Here is a 20448-nt window from a genome sequence, read left to right as displayed (position 1 = left end):
TAAATAAGAACCTAGTAAGTAACTATAATTTATATGTTGTACAGAGTTTTTACCTCTTAAGGGGCATGAGACGGGCCTGCCCGCGAAATTCAATTTGGTTTTTCGCATTTCGCAAATTGCGAAAAACCAAATTAAATTTGAATTTCGCGGGCGGGCCGGTCTCATGACCCTTAACCTAAGCTCTTAACGGCTTTTATTTTGAATTTTGAGGTCATTTGGTTACTAAAGTGACTGTAGTGTGCTGGGTGAGTTTTGATACTTGAAGTAGGTACATAGTTAATTGTAACGGTGCGCATGGTATTTATAAATAATGTTCTCATTATATATTTAATATACAATACCTACTAAATAGTTATTATTTATTAAATTGTGCATAGTATTATCTAGAAAATAATTTTATGTAGATATAGTAATTGTAGGGACAAATGGCAATTATTTCTTATAATTTTTAAGTGTTGTCGTAATTTGTACTATTGTCGCATAATATAAAAATTATATTCCTGATCGTAAATCATATTACAATTTAACTCCAATATATTTTATTCTTCATTTGGAGTTATGTTATCGTTTAATGGGTTTGAAAAGCCCATATTATTATATGCCTAAGTAGATATTACTAACGCGCTAGCTATCGGTATATTTAAAATTTCCGAAGATTGTTTTTAATTGAAAGTATTTATGTGTAGCTATTGTCTACTAATCCTTATGCACTGGTAGGTACGACCTGTAATATGGAAATGCGCTCCCGAAACAATCAAATGTTCTCGATTCCGATAAATCACTGTTTGTAAACTAAGGATCTGTTTTACAATCACCAGTTAAACTTTATCTGACGTATAAATTTTTACATATTTTTTACATTTTGACAGATTTCCAATACAAAAACTACCAACTAATGTAACCTACCTACATGAAAGCAAAGCGAATTAATGAATGAATAGATAAAAATCTGGAGATTGTGAAACAGGCTCTTAAATCTTAATATGACATTCGGAAATCGAAATCAGTACAAAAATTGATTCTTGTTAATTTCCTCTATCATGGATCATGATCAATTATTATGTGCACAATTGATTTTAACAGTTCTATGAATCAAAACCTACTCTCCGGATAAGATTTCTCGAGGCGGTTGAAAGCTAATCACCTCACGCCTCCTCAGTTGCACATAGTATGAACTACTTAGGTAGTCATTTAAAATCTGCCACTCGTACAATGACATCATTCTGGTGATCATGCTTAGCAGTTAGCACTGAGAAATGATTTCCTATAAACAATGACTTAACAATGGGTCATATTAAGTTACTTTGTAACTGTCTCACATAGCTATCTACTTAGTAGACATCTATACAAAGCAAGACGCTCAAATACGAGTAGACTTTCCTATGGAAAGTCTGAAAGTTAAGTATGAACTTCATAGTCCAGATATTAAGTATCTTCTTTAATTCTCGACTAAAGCAAACCAGCACTTGGGTTACAGTTATTTAAAATCACTATAAATCTAGAAGAATGTTAAATATGCATGTGGAAGGAAAAAAGAGGAGAGGACGACCAAAGAAAAGTGGATGGATCGCGTGAAAGAGGATATGCATATAATAGGGGTAGATGATACGTTGTGACGGATGACAGAAGAGAGTGGAAGAAGAAGATATGTTGTACCGACCCCACGTAGCATGGGATAAGGTTAGGAAAAAGAAGAAGATAAAAGGATTTTAAAGTACTTATGTGTTCATTTACTGTTAAAAATAATAAAATACCGATTTATACGTATACGGATAGCGGGACGTATGGATGTATAAAGATCTTGTGTTAAAATCTTCTATTCTAATATCCTACGAATTTACAGGTTATTTTGCCTAGCAACAATGACACACATACCTACATATTTTATAACAGATTTATCAGTACAATATACTCATAGTCACTCATACGAGAAATGCTACCGTCTACTGCGCAGTACAAAGGTCATAGATCAAACGTGAGATAAATTGATAGATAAAACTAATGTCCCGACTCATAACCCCCGCACTACCGGCAAAGTTAAGCTTAACATACAATTTTACCTTTGCATCCTAGACATTAGAATTTATTAACAGTGGACATGTTTTTGTTGTGCCTCTATTCTTATTTCTTATGAGATTATAATGGCTTAATTAACTACCTATTATAGATGTGAATAATCGCACTAACCCTGACAAAACAATTTAAATCTTTCTAGAATAACATTGTACTTAGTCGATGTGTTGTTTTTGTTGAGTAAATATTATTAGTTGAACATATTATGTATCTGGTGTGCCATAGTTATTTCTGTCCTGGCTAGGTCTCCTAAAAGAAACTATCTCCGTCTGTAGATATATTATGTATTACTAGCCGTTTATTATCCACAGTTTCCTTATTTAAACCTAGGTGTTAAGTTTTTAGTATTTAAAAAAAACAAATATTCGATGGTCTAAACTCTAAAATTGTGAGGGGATATGTTGTATTAATCTATACTAATCTATACTTCTATTACTAACTAATAAATAAAATTGGAGTGTCTGTCTGTAATTTCGAAATAACTACCTCATATAAAGCTCATATGGTTATTTGAACGATACCATAACCGAATCACACGTTTTTAAAATTTTTGTCTGTCTGTCTGTCTGTCTGTCTGTTTGAAAAGGCTAATCTTCGGAAGGGCTGAACCGATTTTGACGGGACTTTCACAGACAAGTAGAGGATTCATCAGGGTGTAACATAGGCTACTTTTTTAACCGACTTTCAAAAAAGGAGTTGTGTTTTTCTACCTATGTATACCGAAATCTCCGAGATTTCTGAACCGATTTGAGTAATTTTTTTTTAATCGATAGAGGAACTTTACGACATTGCCCTATAAAATCTGCTGCTGCTGCGGGGGATCTGATCACCAAAGTGGATGGGATTTAGAAACTGTCGTCGGTTATAACTTGATATTGAATATATTTACCAAGTAAAGACTTTGTCGCGCGGTACGGATAGACTACTTTTGCCCTGGGAACTCAAAAGTTCCCACGGGATTTCTAAAAACCTAAATCCACGCGGGCAAAGCTGCGGGTATCAGCTAGTATTGAAATATAAGGTACCTATTCCATGAGTTCTTAGCTTAATAATGTAACAACTAAAGCGCAGTGGGTTTTAAATTAGTTGGAATTTAATGTGAATTACAGTTGGTTTATTTTAGAAGCGATCGCGTCACCTTCTCAAACCATTTTGTCGTTCTTTGGATTTAAGATGTGCTCTTTGTCCCAGTTGTTTGCGCAGCTAAAATGCATCATCTGATGAACATTGGCTTCTTTTCTGTAGCATATAACTTTCGGGGTATGAATCAGAAAATACCACAGACTAAATTTATTGACGGCTGGTTAGAGAATATTGGTAGAGTGTGAATTTTGGGAGACCTTCTTCTTCTTTCTTAGCCTTTGTTAATCCATTGTTGGACATAGGCCTCCTCACGTGCACGCCATTCCTCTCGGTGTTGTGCGAGCCTCCTCCAAGTTGGGAGACCTTAGTAGATGTCTAAGGGGCTTACCATTGACGTTGGAGGAACCTATGGGTTTTACGTATATCTATGGGACTGACCAACCTGGCACTGAGTACCTAGTGTACATTCATCGACAACCAATAGACGTCCACGGCCGTGAATATCTCCATATATCTATTATCCTGTATCTATTTCCATATATTACAGTGTTTTGGCGCTTGTTTCCAGCACCACCCTGCGCTCCATTGACGTCGTTTGTCCACCTAGAAAGTTGGCCATTGCGATTTGCGAGGTAGCCATTCCAACATTTTAAGAATCCAACGTCTATTGATTACGCATGCGATGTAGTAATAATAGTGATACCCATGTTATTGATTCAGTAGATATAGGTACCTATTTCAAACGCTTCAGCTATTTTATGGCACTCATTCACGTAGACGATCAGTCTCAAGGAGGTAGGTGGTATATTTGTTAATGTAGTTCAATATAAAAATATCTTTATACATTAACACACACAGCATTCCTCAGGAAAGATCAGGTCGGATCATGCCGTCTCTTTTACACTTATTGGTAGCGTGTGGAAAAGAGCTGGCTGTATAATTATGAGGCTCGACTGGTCGACCTTGATGATGTCACCGTTTGCTACAGAATTTGTTTTGATTGCCGAATGAGACGGGAAGGTTTTGTTTAGTGTAAACATTTTCATATCTTTGTTTACACAACACAAAAGAGATAGTTTTGAACTATGACTATGATCCTGCAAGCTCTAAGCCATAGCTGCGTTGCATGAAATTCAGGAGTAATGAATATGTACCTATAGTATCCTTTGTTCCTTTATTTACCTTTTGTTTGTATCATATCAAAATCTGCCAAGACATTTTCAGTTAGGTATGTGCGTTCCAAATTGGTTGTTCTATATGAACCTCTTGTTTATTCAAGATCTTCTGGAAACACCACGTCTCTTAAAGTTTTATCTAACTCACCATTTCCGGACTGTTGTTACAATTTTATGCCATCATTATCGAAAACAGACGGAAACATTAGCGATCTCTTAATATCAGCCATGAGATATTATAAAGTAATGACTACTGAAGTTAAGGCTACAAGATGTTATGATATATCAGAAACAGAACGACGTAGTGAGTCATGGATTCCCATTGGATACCTACCACATTACTGCGTACGTGGCCGTGACCTCAACGTTGCCAGCTTTTCAGATATTGGTGCACATGCACCGGCTCACAATATTGCATACATAAAATATTGAATTAATCGTGTACTTGTAGACGCAGTGTTAGGGCAATCTTTGACCTTATTGGAGGTTAAAAGTTCAACTTTAAACCTGGTTTTACTAACAAACAAATGATGAGTTTTAAAGGTCTTCACAAGAGCACACTAAGTTAATATTATTGATAAATATAAACTTTGGACTGTAATTGATAACAGCCTAAATATAGTCCCTTTGTAATTTGTTTCGTATAGACAAATTATTATCTATGTTTACCCACGATTTAATTCTCCTAATTATTATATATTAATGATTTTAATTTCACACAATATGTTTTCTAATACCATTTACTAACCACTGCGTATAAAAAAGGAAATAATTAGTATGGCCTGGGTCTAGTGTTATTACTGTAAGAATATTGATTCTGAATGCAAATGGGTAATTTGCTGTCGGTATGACGGCAACTGCTTCATATAGCTCTTGTTATTTAGCTATTTTTGATCTTTGTTTATTCAAATGATTATTCCGTTTACACTTTACATCACTATCTATAAAAATATAAATAAGCTCTCAGGTTAAGGTACAATCACGTACAAACTTAATTGGTACAATCTACTTTTAATAATTTTACATAGGTATAGGTAGGTAGGTAGATATGTCTGCTTGGGCTTATTTTGAATGCTAATTCTTTAATGATGTATTATTTATGTATTTGGTATAATATATGGTATTTAAGTACCTATATAACGTTTGTGTACACTCATATATTATTGTGAAACGTGACATATTAGGTGCTATTTTGTAATTTCAAATGACTTTGTCAAATACATAATCCAATATTATGTACCTACCTACCAATGCGTAGTTTCGGCAACGTCTTTAAATTTATTTTGAGATTCTACGTCTTAGCATATCAAAGTAGAATATGAGTCATTCACAAATATGTGCATTCTTCCAATTAACCATTTCCTCGTCATAGGAAATCGTGATGAATGAATCAGAAATAAGTAAGTAATGGAATTTAAACTTTGTACCTTCTGAGAGTCATGAATCGTGATAGGGTTGCGTCATTTAACGTAATATCATAACTACATTTGAGATTGAGTGTAATGTTTCGATGCATGTAACCAAATATTCCTAACTGACTATAACTGAGCTTATAAAATGACGCGAGAGAAGGGAAATCAATGTTGTACAATACAACATTGTGAAATTAAAAGAAAATTAATATTCGTTTTGTATAACTATACCAAAAAATTTTCAGAATTAGATACGTAATTAGTTCCGAAGTTTACCCATTCCCTACTTCCCTACATCCAAACTTACAAATACCTATGTATTTGTAAGTTACCTAGATCTGCTGAAATGGAATGCGTTAGCTTAAGAAATAATGATTTGCCTGATAAGATGTTCAAAAAATCTCTAACTCGGAAGTTTCTAGGCTCATATGTAGATAGGTACCTAACTACCTACTTAATAACGACGCGATGTCACTATCGAATGTTAAAGGACGTCCGTTACAAAGAGAGGGGTTTTTATTGATAGAGACTGGACTATAAATAATAATAATTAATAAAAGAGTGCACTTCACTTTTAGTTGTGTAATTACATATTTAAATAAATATGATTCAAGTAAATAAATCAACCAACTAAGTACTTATTTAATTTTTTTTTGTTAAAAACATGTTGTTCTGTCATTCGCATTAAAGAGGCTTGCATGTTAAACTTATTAACCTATTAGACCTACATGAATGACCAATTTTTTATGATTTCACAATTATTTCACCCTTAGAAGATTAACACCAGCGATAAGCTTGAAGGCTAAGTTAAGGTTGGAAATACTCAAGGCTCTGAAGTCTGAATCCGTGCTCTGGATTATTTAAACTGATGAGTCATCGAGTTAATGAACCATTGTTTACGAGTGACCAATTAACAGACAGTCATAGGTACCACAACTATTCTTATCTCACATCATTAGCCTTGTAGTACGGACAGCCCTATTTATGTGACCTTATTTATAATAAAATTTGTAAAGGTTTTTAATTATAATGATACCATATTTCTGGTAGGGTGCAGATCCAAACCACACTCAGATTGTTCATTTTTCTATCTCTTTAATGCAAATGGTGGCAGCACAAGTTCCTGAACCCTACAGTGAATTGCATGATATCGGGACTCGGGGAAACATTTCCAGAAACCCAGTGAGTGTCCAAGAAGTCGGAAATTAATTAAAAAAATAGCAGTCATGCAGCACTGTTTGACCCAGACAAGACTTAGACTATGCTCGTCTCTCAGAGATAAGTGATGCGATAATAACCAAGACGAAACCGTTATCGGCTTAATATACATATACCTAATTATCATTATAGCCGTAAGTAGGTACTTACTACCTACGTACACAACTGGTGGAAATAACAATGTAGTTAAGTATGTAATTTAAATAAAATATTGGTAGCCCCTTTTTAATATAACTGAATATGTTGTTACAGTGAGGAGAATATTAAAAAAAAAGTTGTTTTTTTTTTCTTTAAATCTGGCTTTACTCTAATTAGCCAATGTCAAGTTTGTAGTTATTTTCAAGTTAGGGAAACTATATGTATAAGTATGGACTTCGTCTGTGCCGGCGCCAGCCGACATACACGCGGCACCCCTTTAGAGCGCTTCCCAGTCAGTTCACCAGCAATAAACACCAGCAGAACACAAAAACCGGCCACTTCTAACAAAAAAACACTCCAAAAAGTCACAACACGCGCGCCAGCGAACGCCACCACAGACGAAGCAAAAAAAAAAAGTTATTATAAATCACAAATTTTCTCTTTCGATAAAATTGCGGGTAGGTAGATGGTAGGTAGGTAGTACCTAGATAGTAGTTAATATGATAGTACCCACAGTCAATAAAAATCTAAAAATTACTACATAATTTACGTTGTAATCTATGGTTCTACTCTAATATATTAGAGTAGAATATATTCTACTCTAATAATGGATTCTCGTAGCAGTAGGTACCACTAACAATGATATTAGATTTTCTTCTAATATCATTGACCACTAACTACGCAGTAGTAACCAAGCAGAATTTTCCGAGCCATAATTTACAGCAAAATCACTACAATATACGAATTGATTCAACTGTACGTAGTTACCTACTAATTATTTATATTTACACACTAATTTAAAAATGAATTCCCTAAAAAAATATTAACTAAATAAATAAACTATAACATTCACTATTTAGAATTTACAAACAAAAATATTATTATAAAGTATGTACATACTCAAAATTACTTACCTATTGCTATTTTTTAAGAAAAAATAAAACAATTTATGTATAACAATAATGAAAAAATTGGGGCATTCATTCAATCCTCACCTGCAATTCCGCTGAACATCTTGGTATTTTTCTCTAAACAAATTCAAGCACACACTCACAACTTTTTCGTACACAAAATAATAGTCGCACTAATTTTTACTTTGCGTTATTTCGCAAGTCGATCGAGTGTCCGCGTAATTATATCAGCAACCTTCAAGATTACACCGCAAGTGCTAGAATAGACGAAATCCGATTCCGAACCAAAGCCAATCACTTTCCGCTTTTCGACTGAACTTTACAAGATGCGAGCAACGACCAAAGTGATCGAATCCAACTATTTTTAGACACCGCGCATTACGTCATCTGTACCACATGCGTTTTATTACTGCAAGTGTTGTTTTCGTTTTTGTAATTTAGGAATCCCGAGTCTTTTGTTTTGTTTATATTTTTTTATTTTATCAAAATTATTATAAATCCTATCAGAAAATTAATTTGATGTTTGCGATACTGTAAGAAAAGTTGTATCTTTTTATGTCCTAGCTCTAAGCTAACTTAGCTAGTCCTGACTGACATTTGGAATGACAACAAAACGCTTTTTGAAAGCTACATCTGCGTCGCCTAGCAACGGCTCGACAGTTTGTCAACAAACCGAAGAAAATGATAAAATGTCAGCGATATTATTGATAATTTTATGGATTACTAGCCAATGCTGGAGCAGGAATGTCGAAGGAAAACAATAACTTGCGACTGCTCGGCTCGCCGGTGAATCTGACCTATAGAAGTAAGAAAAGGGACGATAAGAAGAACATAAAAAACCGACCGCGGTCCGCGCTGCAGAATTCCTGCTCTCTGGTACCGATTTTTTTTAATCCTTGCCTTTTATAAAAGGGTAAACACGTTTATAAAAGACAATCAACTCTATTTCCTGGCGTATCACTATCCATTATGATAAATGCGAGTGTGTTTGACGTTTGTTTGTTGGTTTGTCCTTCAATAACGTCGCAACGGATTGACGTGATTCTTGTATGGTTATGACCTGGACAGTGACGTAGGCTACTTTTATCCCGGAAAGATCAAAGTTCCCACGGGATTTTTAATCATCTAAATCCATGCGAACGAAGTCACGGGCATCAGCTAGTGTAGAATAATTTTACTGACGTAAATCACTATATCAGATACCCATTGAAATTAATTAACATTTAAAAATATATTTGGTCAGACTATACTTTGCTATAAACTTGGTTACTGTAGTTCAGAGCTCATCAGTCTAGCCCTTAGGCTAAGCCCTATTTTTATGATTTGAATAAACCTTAACTGAGTATGAGCTCTGTAGATACAATGTTACAGTAATAGCTTATCTATTTTAATAAATCCTATCCACACAAAGTTACTAATCAATATTACCATTTAAATCATTTAGAATTATGAGAATATCACTAACCATAATATTATAAATGTATAAGTATGTTTCCTTGTTGGTTTACCCTTGAAACCAGCCACCAAAGGCCTGAAGAGTGTCATGGGCTACTTTTTCCTGAAAAAATTAAAGTGTTCGCACAGAATTTTTAATGCCTAAATCAGGGTACAGGCGTCAGCTACTTAGTTAATTATAATTTTTATTGTATACTTTTATTTGTTTTGTTTTGTATACAGAATAAAGATAACCAGGAACGATATAAAAGGCCATTCTCAGCGGACACCAAAGATAGGTCTCCGTCTACGAGGTCTTTACTAAAGACATTCAGTGCTGATTTGCTGCAGTCTTATAATAGTAAGAACTAAATCCTCAACTACTATTTATTAATGAGAAAATGTATCTGGCTGTTACCTTAATTTCATCGTTCAACTGCTGAACTATGAAACTATTGTTATTTTTCAAAGAAAATCATTCCATGGAAAACCAAAAAAAAACCCCATGGATTTTTGCAATCCATGCAGACAAATTCACAGGTACCAGCTAGCATTTATATAAATATCACACATGTAAACTGTACATGGGAAAAGATCTGGAAGCTCACTGCATAAATTATACCCAGCCTAGAAAATCCATTTCCGTCTACCATTACGTGATTAATGAAAAGGGGTTTGATTGGGGCCAAGAACTTTAGCAATAAAACATAGAAAGACAGAATCATCAATAAAATCTTTCCAAAACTTTCTTTTCAAGGCTTTTGAATGACGACTATAAAGAATCAGAATCTTCATAGCTTACATCTTTTCAAATGGATGCCATTTAATGACAGACAATTAATTATCAATTAATGTCCCATCAACATATCCGCCACATTAGCACTTAGGTATACCTACCCCAATTGGCATCAATTTTGTTAGCATAAGTTCAAATTCAAAATATTTACTTATTTGCAGAAACTTTTTACAGTAAGATTACATTAAATTCATTAATTGGACAAGTTGCTTTTGATTTTTCAGATTCACCACTAAGTGTAAAAGTGCTGCCACCTACAGAAGAATTACTATCAAATTCTAAAGTCTACCTAGATCCAGCAATTAATAATAGAGAGATAAGTAGCAATGCTTCTGATTATGGCTCTGAAGATACCTTCATTAGTTTAGGCACCAAGATTAAAGCTAAAGCGCAATCTGGTGTCAAAAATAGGAACATCCCGAAAAATTTCTTAAAGTATAGAAACATTGCCAAAAAAGGGCGAAAGATTATGGATAATTCAATAAATGGGCTAAGTGGTAGCGGTAATATTGATAATAATTATGGCGTAGAAGTAACCATTAAAGAAAAATATCAAAGACCAACATCACCTATTAGAAATAAAGATCTGTTCCAGCTAAGAAGTACCTCACCTCAATTTAAGAATATAACTTATGAGTCATACTTCCTTTCTCTTGATGGTGATATTAAAAATGAGGATGCTTTAACAGGCAGGGTTTCTTTTGCTCCTGCTAACAATGAGGTAAAAAGATCCATAGATGCATATTCACGTCATTTGTACCTTACTAAACAGCAACTGTCGTTAGTAGAAGAGGAGTCAACGCAAGATCTTGATAGTATTCCTTCTCAAAATAATAATATCGCAAGCCCGTCGCCAGAGAACTATGACATTAATGATAATCAAAATTTAAACAGAGAGAATCTAGAAATTCTCAACTCAGGAGAAAATGACAAAATTAATAATTATCAAAAACAATCAAACTATTTTATGAATGACACTAAAAACTACAGCAACTTTTACAACGACATTCATGCAAATACCGATCCATACAAGGCTACATTGTCGAGTACGGTTATTCATACAGATACTTCATCCAAAGATTCTGGTTACCCAGATAGTTGCGTGAAAGAAGATAAAGGCATTGCTTCTAATTATTCGCTTCCTACAACAGCATTTAAAAAAGAAACAGATTTTAATATGCAAATGCATGATCAGCCGAAAAGCTTGGAGCTTTTGAATGAAAAAGATTATACTAATACTCAAAGTGATCAGAAATGGGTAGAGCCATTAAATCATAGCAGATTACTCTACAAAGATTTCTTCTTAAAGAAAGAAGGACATCTGGCTTTACCACCTCAGAATTCTCCAACCAAAAGTGAAATTCATATTCCAGGAACTAGTGAAGTCGTTAAAGAAACAGCTGACGCTGAAAAGGATAACTTTGAATATCCCACATATCTTTTAAACAGTAGTACAAAAGCGTATACTTCTAAAGTCATTGAAGATTATAAAAAAGAATTGGAAGCTATAAACAATTTACACGAGCTAACACTAAAAGATATAAAAACAGATGCTATATCGCCGACACCGCTTAACATTGATGAATTATTTCAACATCATTCTAACAACATTTCACACGAAAACAGAGATTCTAGAGAAAATTCCCAAGAAAGCGAGACTTTGAGCGACCCTCTAAGCGATAAAAATTCTTTAGACGCCAAACGTGATAATATTTCTAAAGTAACAACAAAAGAACTGATACAGAACTACCTTAAAATCAAAGGTGATTATTCAAAGGAAGGTAAAATCTTAAAAAAGTATGATAAAAAGCTAAACAACATTCATTCTAAAGTCGAAGAAAATACGAGTTATAAACAGTTTTGGAATAATAGGACGGCCAAAAATAACCTCGATAGAAGTAATGCATCAACCAATGCAAGAAATCAGAAAAATGCGCTCGCATTGCGTACACCATCAAGTGCAAGACTACAAGACGTGCAAAATGATAAAGATATTGATTCATGGATGTCACTTTCTGCCCCATCACCTAGACTTCTTGACATAGATAATTTAGAAATGGCATCCGAATCGCCACAGACAGCTAAGGCAGATTCAGGCAAATCAGACAGTCCTCCTATAGAAGAAGTTAAGGAAACAATTCAATCTCAAAGTAATCAAATTGCTGTAGAAACTCAAAAACCGAAAGAATTGAACTCAAAGTCCACAGTATTGGATATTTATTCAATGTTAAAGGAGATAGAAAGTTACGGTGAGAATCCTGTAACATCTGTCAGTAATGTAAATGGTGGCAAAGAATCAGAAGATAAGGAACAGGAAAGGTGTCCAACTCCTAAGGATAATTTTATGTAAGCATTATGCCTTTAAAAATGCTAAGTTTAGAACTGATTTTATTTATTTCATGGTTTCTTTCATTTCAGGGAAATCTTCGAGTTCTTGGAGAAGGTTGAACAAAGCGCAAATGATGCGCTATCGGTTGTCACAAACACAACTCCTCAAACTATTCCCAAGTAAGCAAATCGTCTTCATCAAGAGACAGACGTCCATTACTAAACTAACCTAGGTTTCTTGTAGGGAATCTAGCGGCCCCTTGTCTGCTTTGGACATATATTATAACTGGGGTGGGGAAGCCCTGCACACCCGCACAACCCTCTGTAAACTGTCAATGTAAACTCTACCCTTCTTTCAGATTAGAGGGACTCCTGAAACTGCCTCAAACAGAGCTGGCCCAAAGGCTAGTGACAGCTTCACTACAGTTGGAAGAAAGATCGTGTTGCATCGCGCTACTGCAAGAAAGCCTTACTAACCATAAAGAACAGGTATGTTCTGTTAAAAATCTTAGCTTTTAAAACCAAAAACACCCTAAATCCTCGAAGTTTTATCACAGCAGTCTTTATCCTTTTGCCTACACAAAATGATGGGGTAAAGAAAATATAAATAGATTGAAATACACGCAATCCATGGATTAACAATTGCGAAAATGTGTTTCTATTTATCTTTTCACGGTTTAACTGCTATACCCATCTTGATGGACATAGAAATAGCTTTCTTCCTGAAGACGATTATAGGATACTAGCTTATGCCCGCGACTTCGTCCGCGTGGAGTTAGGTTTTCGAAATCCCGTGGGAACTCTTTGGTTTTCCAGGATAAAAAGTAGCCTATGTGCTAATCCAGGATATTATCTATCTCCATTCCGAATTTCAGCCAAATCCGTCCAGTGGTTTCTGCGTGAAGGAGTAACAAACATACAGACACACACACACACACACACACACACATACAAACTTTCGCCTTTATAATATTAGTGTGAAGTGTGATATTTTATCCCATAAAAAAGTCACGTGGGAAACCCCAATCCACGCGGACGATTAGGTTAAGCAAATTAATCCAAGAACCATTGCTAAAATACTTCATGCGAGTTGATACTTACATGCTTGATATGTTATTTCAGATGATATCCAAAGTCAGCAACTTGGAGAAACAGTCGCATCGTAACATCGCTAAAGTGAAGCAGGAGTGTGAGGAGACCATAAAGAGACACCAGAGCTTCATTGATCAGGTATGTAGTTTTACTTGAATAGTCGTGAAATAAGAAATCCTGGATGCGAAAGTACCTCAAAAGGAAAAACGGAACCCTTATATGATGACTTTGTTGTCTTTTTTTTATTTTTTTATTCGTAATAATTTAACATGTCTTTTACATTTTGTAGCTCGCCAAACTGGTGGGCCAGTCTGTCTCCCCCGTTTCGTTTTGCCCCTGGAACCCGCAGGATTGCTCTGTCTAGACGTCTCCATTTATTAGGGTTCCTTACCACAAAGGGAAAAACGGATCCCTTATAGGATCACTTTGTTGTCTGTCTGTCTGTCCGTCCGTCCGTCGTGTCTATCAAGAAAACCTATAGGATACTTCTCGTTGACCTTGAATCATGAAATTTGGCAGGTAGGTCTTATAGCTCAAGTAAAGAAAGAAATCTAAAAACCGTGAATTTTTGGTTACATCATTAAAAAAAAATTAAAATGTGTTTCAATTTTCAAAGTAAGATAACTATACCAAGTGGGGTATCATATGAAAGAGCTTATTCTAAAACAGATTTTTATTTATTTTTATGCATGATAGTTTTCGATATATCGTGCAAAATGTCGGAAAAAATACCCGAGTACGGAACCCTCGGTGCGCGAGTCACACTTGGCCGGTTTTTTTATCTGACTGTCATCTGTCACACCGCGCCGTAACATGTTAAGACGATTTCAGAGTGGTCTTTTCCAGCTAATAAACGACAAGAAAACATTAAACCACCGCATAGAGCAACTGGTGGACGAGCGCCGCTCGCTCGAAGAACGCTGGAAGCGTTCTGCGCAGGCGCTCGAGGAGCGATACAAACTGGAGCTGAGGAACCAGCACGACAAGATGGCGGCCGCACAACAGGTAAACATTATGATCACAGTTTCAAAACATTATTCGGTCATAGAATCCACAATTTCGTTCCAAAAGTTTCCGAAACACAATTGCTCACGCAAAGTGAATATATTTAAGACGCTCTAAAAGCATTTTCAATTTTATTACTATTGCCAATACTTGAAATTGCACCTTACTCTAACGAACTAAGGTCTAAATTTGATTGAAACTGGACGTTTTTTGATTAACTTTTCTTAGCGATTGGCATTATGCAGCGCGCGCAGGACAAGTCTGTAGTCCAATCTGAACACGAGGTGTATAACTGCACATTGTAGAAAAAAAATCCTCAGCGGAATTGTGTATAATGTATGACCAGCACTGACTGGCATGTTGCAACTTCAGATTGCACTACTAGTTTTGCTGTCACTTGTTTTAAAAATCATTTAATTTTAAACGTTATTTTTAGGTCGCCAGACAAAGATGGGTGCGACAGAAAGCTGAAAAGATAAAGGTAAGTAACCTTTTGATCCTAATCAAGAGGTTTTTTAAGCACGCATTCTAGTAAATTCAAATAAGAACTATACAGCTATTATAAGAAGGGGTATTAGGCGGGGGGACGCCCCGCACACCCGCACGTCACAGGCGCTATTCCGCACCGGGTGAGCGCGGGGGCTGTGCGGGTGTGCGGGGCGTCTCCACCCCGATTGCCATCTCAACCTGTCGCGTACTGTACATGTTGGTGTGAGTGATATAAAGTTAAGTATTTGAATTTGGAATCACTTTTATTTATAGGAGCTCACAGTCAAAGGTCTAGAAGGTGAACTACGCGAAATGGCAGAACGCCAGCAGAAGGAAGTGTCAGATCTGAAGATGTTCCACGCAGAGCAAACTGGCCGTCTCAATGCTAAACATGCAGCAGAGTTGGAAGAATTGAGAAGAAGTCTAGAGCAAGAAAAAGAAGCTGCTTTATTGAAAGAGAGGCAGCTAGCCAGTTCTAGGTGAGTAAAAGGGATGTAAATATCAGCTAAGACTAGTTAGGTTAGAAATTATCGCATCTCAAGATGTTCGCGTAAAAGACTGGCCATCTCAATACTAAATATGCGTGTTGAAAGAGAGGCAGCTAGCCAGTTCTAGGTAAGTGAAAGAGATGGGCAATATCAGGTTTGGTTAGGAATGATCTGAAGATATTACACGCGGAACAAACTCGATGTCTCCAAGTTAAACGCTCAGTGAATTTGAGAAGAAGCCTCGAGTAAGAGAATCAGTTCTAGATAAGTAAAAGGGATAAAATATATCAGGTCAAATAGCTTAGGAATCATTACCTACAATGTCTCTAAATATGTTCTCGCAGTCAAATTCGATCAAATCTGTTACTTGTTAGTGGCATGTCATCTAAATAATTAGGGAACCACTCATTTTACTATTTAGCATGGTTGTATTCCAGAATGGAGAAACAGATTCTGGAATTGGAATTATCTTACCAAGAGCAACGCACGCGCCTGATCGCAGAGATGCGCGCAGAAAACGAACGAGTCGCTGCAGAACTCGTTGAGAAGGAGAAAATGCAAAAATTGGAACTTGGTTAGTCATTTTTAACCCCCGACCCAAAAAGAGGGGTGTTATAAGTTTGACGTGTGTATCTGTGTATCTGTGTGTCTGTGTATCTGTGTATCTGTGTATCTGTCTGTGGCATCGTAGCGCCTAAACGAATGAACCGATTTTGATTTAGTTTTTTTTTTTGAAAGGTGGCTTGATCGAGAGTGTTCTTAGCTATAATCCAAAAAAAAATTGGTTCCGCCGTTTAAAAGTTATCACCTCTTTTCTAGTTTTCTTGTAGAAAAGAAGGTTAGATACCGTTAGGTTCATAATATTATGTCAATTGACAAATGTCAAGCTGTCAAGATGGACGTTGCCTAGATAAATAATTATTTATTTGAAAATGATGTTTTGGAAAACTCAGATACTTTTGGATCGTAGGCGCGGAATAGTACAAGAAAATCGGTTCAGCCGTTTGAAAGTTATCAGCTCTTTTCTAGTTAAGCTGTAACCTTCACTTGTCGGGGGTGTTATAAATTTTTAATTTACACTTGTTACTCTATAATCACTCTTCTTGTATGTCGGATCTCCTTAATAAGGAGGTTGTCAAATCACGCGTATCTGTCGTCACCTGCATATAAAAGAGGCGTGGCAGATGGTTACTTTAAGGTTAAAAAAACAACTTTATTAAGGGACATTGGCCCATAAAATTATAATATTACGGTTGGTATACTTGAACAAAGAGTATGTATACCAAAGATTGATTTTATTTTTAATTAAGTAATATTTTTTTATCTTTAAAGAACATTGGAAGAGTGAGCAAGAAAAAATATTAGATGAAAAGAGACAACAATTAGAACAGGAAATTGAACAAGAGAAAGAAAAATTGGAAGTAAGTGTAGTGTAATCTATAACTTAATCATAAAGGAGTATCAAATTATTTTTAGAATAATATAGTTTAAAGAATATTTTAAACTATTTTTCAGATTAAATTAAAACAGAAACGCGAAGAATTAGAAAAGGAATTCGAACAATACAAGAAAGATTACGAAGCCGACCAGCAATTACTTTTGAAAAAGAAAGTGACAGAGATAGCCGCTCAGCATAAGTTGGAAAGAGATAAAGAGATCGAGAAAGCTATTGAAAGTATGGAAGCTGAAGCTCAAGCTGGGAGAAAAGAGCTGCAAGATGCCTTAAGGTAAGTGATAAGGTAGAAAGAGATGGAAGGATACGTTTCGTTTAGGTAAGAAAGAGATCGGGAAAGCTATTGAGTCTGGAATCTGACGCACAATCCTGTTGGAAAACATGCAGAGTAAAGTAAGAAAGCAACAGCATTTTAGCCTGTAATGAGATAGAGAGCATTATTAGAGAGTTTTAATTGAATTTTAAGTTCATGAAACTCATTCAATTAATATACTAAAACGGGGATTTTAATTTTCTTAAAGTGATGCATAGGTTTCTTCCTATTTCCATTTAAATTGATAGAATAATAAGTGGCTATATTAAGCTAACCTCCATATTGAACTTGTGATTCATTGTGTGGGGTCCACTGATTCGTTTGCCCGACCAAAATACTAATACTGACGTTAATATTGATACATTTTATTTTGATCTCCATTGGTCCAACATTAATGCTATTAATATTACGTTGCGCCAATAAAGCCTATTCCAAAGTTACAACAATTTTTCAGAAGAAACAAAGAACAATACGAAGCGGAATTAAAAGAACTCGCAGAAACGGAACAAGCCACCCTCAAGAGATACCAAGACGCCCAGGCCAGAATACGCCAGACCGAAGATAGATGTAAGTTTTCTGTCTTTATCCGTAATCTGTCAACAAGAAGACTATACAATTACATTATATTGACAGAATATAATAACCTTGTTTAGTAACCTATCGATATTTAACATATCATAGGATTGGTTAATAACTTTGTCCTACTCATATGAAAAACTTACGACAGCAGTGGCGTGCAGGTTATGTGCATTTACCGTGCTTTGCTTACTAAATAAGTACTGCTTAGTAAATAAGTACGGATTTTCAATTTCAGGTGCAGAACTTGACGTTATGATTAGTCAGCTTGAGACAAGAAACAGAGTTCTGATTGAGGTGAGTACATTGATACAATAGTACAAAAATGAAGGTTTCAATGGGGGATGAAATGAAATCAAAAAAGGGGGAATGATGGGGAAAGTGAAGTAACATAAAAACAGTCACAAAAAGAACGTTTTAACTTTCATACCGGTGGTTCGTATCGTAATAGGCCGGTAAACATTGGGTCGAGGTTGTACTCTGAGACTCCGTTCACACGGCATTCGTACGACACGTTTCTTGCAGGATAAATCTGACCGAACACGTCACGGTGCATACACTAAGCATAGAACCGTTCTACGCATTATAACTCAAGTAGCTACAGTTCCAGAGTAAACTTTAATAGTTATTATTTACCTAGTAAATAATGAAAACCAGCTAGGGTTAACTATTTACATCTTCATACATCATTTATTATGCAATATAAAAGATTTAAAGAAAGAAAGAAAGAAAACTATTATTCATTTGCTGTGTGAGAAGTTTTGAATTTATTTTGGCCACGTTTTAAGTTTGAGCACTATCTGTGATGTTGAATTTCAGAAAAACACTCAATTAGAATCCCGCGCGGAGGAAGTAAGAGCAAAATGCGAGGCGTCATGGCGCGGCAAAGTGGACGCGCTGCAGAAGGAGATAGAAGACATGAAGAAGACGCACGAGGAGCAAATGCATCAGTTGTATGCTAAGTGAGTGAGCATTGTTTTGGGTGTAGATATCTCTCGCGAAGGAAGTGGGTGCTGCAGATGAAGACATGATAAAGACGCATGAGAGCAAATGCATCAAATTTATGGCTAGTATGTTTTTTCTCATGCTTTTGAAACCTATGAATCTTTTCAAAGTTCCCAAATACATTTAAGACTTGAATTACAAAAAGCGGTATTTCGTGAATAATCTCGGTTCTATTTCTATTACAGAAAAATCTGCGTAAAATCGAATTGTAGCTTAGAAATATTCCTTCCAAACTCAACTAACTACCAAGGCTGAGGGGACTCCATGCAATAATGTCCAATGTGCCCAATCTCCATAGACAGCCAACTGCGCGGGAGAAATTATACTGCGCACACGCAGGTGTTCTCTCTATCCTCTCATTTTCATAGCTCAATGGGACGGAAATCCGACATGACCTGAGAGAGATCAAGCGCAGAACCGTTGGCTTTACGTGCACGTGGATGGCACACCGCCAACTTCCTTACTCTTGAGAATTTCTAAACAGGAAAACCCAATAGGTACCTATTTTCCGCCCGACCCGGGAATCAAACCCAGGGCCTCGTCATCCGCAGTCGAACATGCTAACCACTAGACCAACAAGCCAGTCTGCTTCATGAAATACAACAAACGTCCACTAATTTTTTAAAAATTGTTCCAGAGTGAAAGTGGCCGTGGCTCGAAAAGATTCCGCCATTCAAGCCTTGACCAGAGAGTCAGCAAAGTACCAGGAGAAGATCACGCTCCTCGAACAAAAGCTGCAGCAGCAAAGGAAAGATTTCTTGAAGTCTAAATAATACTTAACTTACGTTTAAGAGCTTTTGGTTTGCCGCTGTATTGAAGAACTCATTGGATTTTAATACTATACCCTTGATATACTCTAAAATTGCGTTAAAGAATAAGCTTCAAGTCTTTAAGTGTTGGGTAACAGAAATATCAATATTGGTAATACGCTAAGCTTAAAATATATTGCTGCGTTTATTTTTGATATAAACATTTTCTCTTGTTTGGTGGCTTTTTGTAGTGCCAGACCAGCACAATGCACTTCGCCAGCGTCGAGTAGCTTGAGGGAGGCACATAGGAGATTAATGGGCAAAAATTTGCCAATTTTCTGAGTATTGTTCTATAATAGAAGACTTAATATGAATACCTACTGAATACAAAGTTACTGATAGAAGCTAAAGTGAATGCACCTCATGTGTATGCTCAAGACTGCAGCGAAGTGTCATTCTATAGTCTATAGTCTATACTCTATGTCAAATACATTCCTATCCTGTTGTCAACACTGCACAATACTACAACTTTTATAAGTCATGCCGATATTCACGTTTAGCGATTTAGCGTTCCGGTACGATGCCGTGTAGAAACAAAGGGGTATGGGTTCAATGAAAACTGCCATGCCCCGTCCAGGTTAGCCCGCTTCCATCTTAGACTGGATCATCACTTACCACCAGGTGAGATCGCAGTCAAAGACTAACTTATG

At 36.0% G+C, this 20448-nt stretch overlaps 2 protein-coding genes across 6 annotated transcripts in view; one reads left to right on the top strand and one right to left on the bottom strand.

Annotated features, from left to right (window-relative positions):
- Positions 1–8382, bottom strand: part of LOC123872724 (perilipin-4) — a 31739-nt gene extending 23357 nt beyond the window's left edge. For all 5 annotated transcript variants that reach the window (XM_045917179.1, XM_045917182.1, XM_045917181.1 and 2 more), the window contains exon 1: positions 8095–8382. In XM_045917179.1, coding sequence (XP_045773135.1) covers positions 8095–8113 — 19 coding nt within the window. In that variant the 5' untranslated portion in view covers positions 8114–8382. The remainder of the gene's footprint in view (positions 1–8094) is intronic.
- Positions 8383–8580: 198 nt separating this feature from the next.
- LOC123872477 (centrosomal protein of 131 kDa) lies at positions 8581–20330 on the top strand. Its single transcript, XM_045916761.1, has 16 exons — positions 8581–8886; positions 9688–9805; positions 10465–12586; positions 12659–12748; positions 12928–13057; positions 13691–13798; positions 14507–14665; positions 15102–15146; positions 15428–15633; positions 16080–16216; positions 16975–17063; positions 17158–17369; positions 17863–17975; positions 18223–18281; positions 18804–18946; positions 19627–20330. The coding sequence occupies exons 1-16, from the start codon at positions 8755–8757 to the stop codon at positions 19760–19762; spliced, it is 3999 nt and encodes a 1332-aa protein (XP_045772717.1). The 5' UTR covers positions 8581–8754; the 3' UTR covers positions 19763–20330.
- The last annotated feature ends 118 nt before the right edge of the window (positions 20331–20448 follow it).

Source organism: Maniola jurtina, chromosome 15 (assembly GCF_905333055.1).
Source record: "Maniola jurtina chromosome 15, ilManJurt1.1, whole genome shotgun sequence".
Lineage (NCBI taxonomy): Eukaryota > Metazoa > Arthropoda > Insecta > Lepidoptera > Nymphalidae > Maniola > Maniola jurtina.
The sequence above is the reverse complement of the archived record's forward strand: the minus strand, read 5'-3'. Positions and strand labels throughout refer to the sequence as shown.

What these genes read in the sequence shown, in the direction of transcription:
- LOC123872477 (XM_045916761.1), top strand. Translation starts at nt 8,755, where the DNA reads ATGTCGAAGGAAAACAATAACTTGCGACTGCTCGGCTCGCCGGTGAAT. An exon ending in AAGAGAAAGAAAAATTGGAA is followed by an intron (nt 17,064 to 17,157) that starts GTAAGTGTAGTG and finishes ACTATTTTTCAG; the next exon opens with ATTAAATTAAAACAGAAACG. An exon ending in GAAACAGAGTTCTGATTGAG is followed by an intron (nt 18,282 to 18,803) that starts GTGAGTACATTG and finishes GTTGAATTTCAG; the next exon opens with AAAAACACTCAATTAGAATC.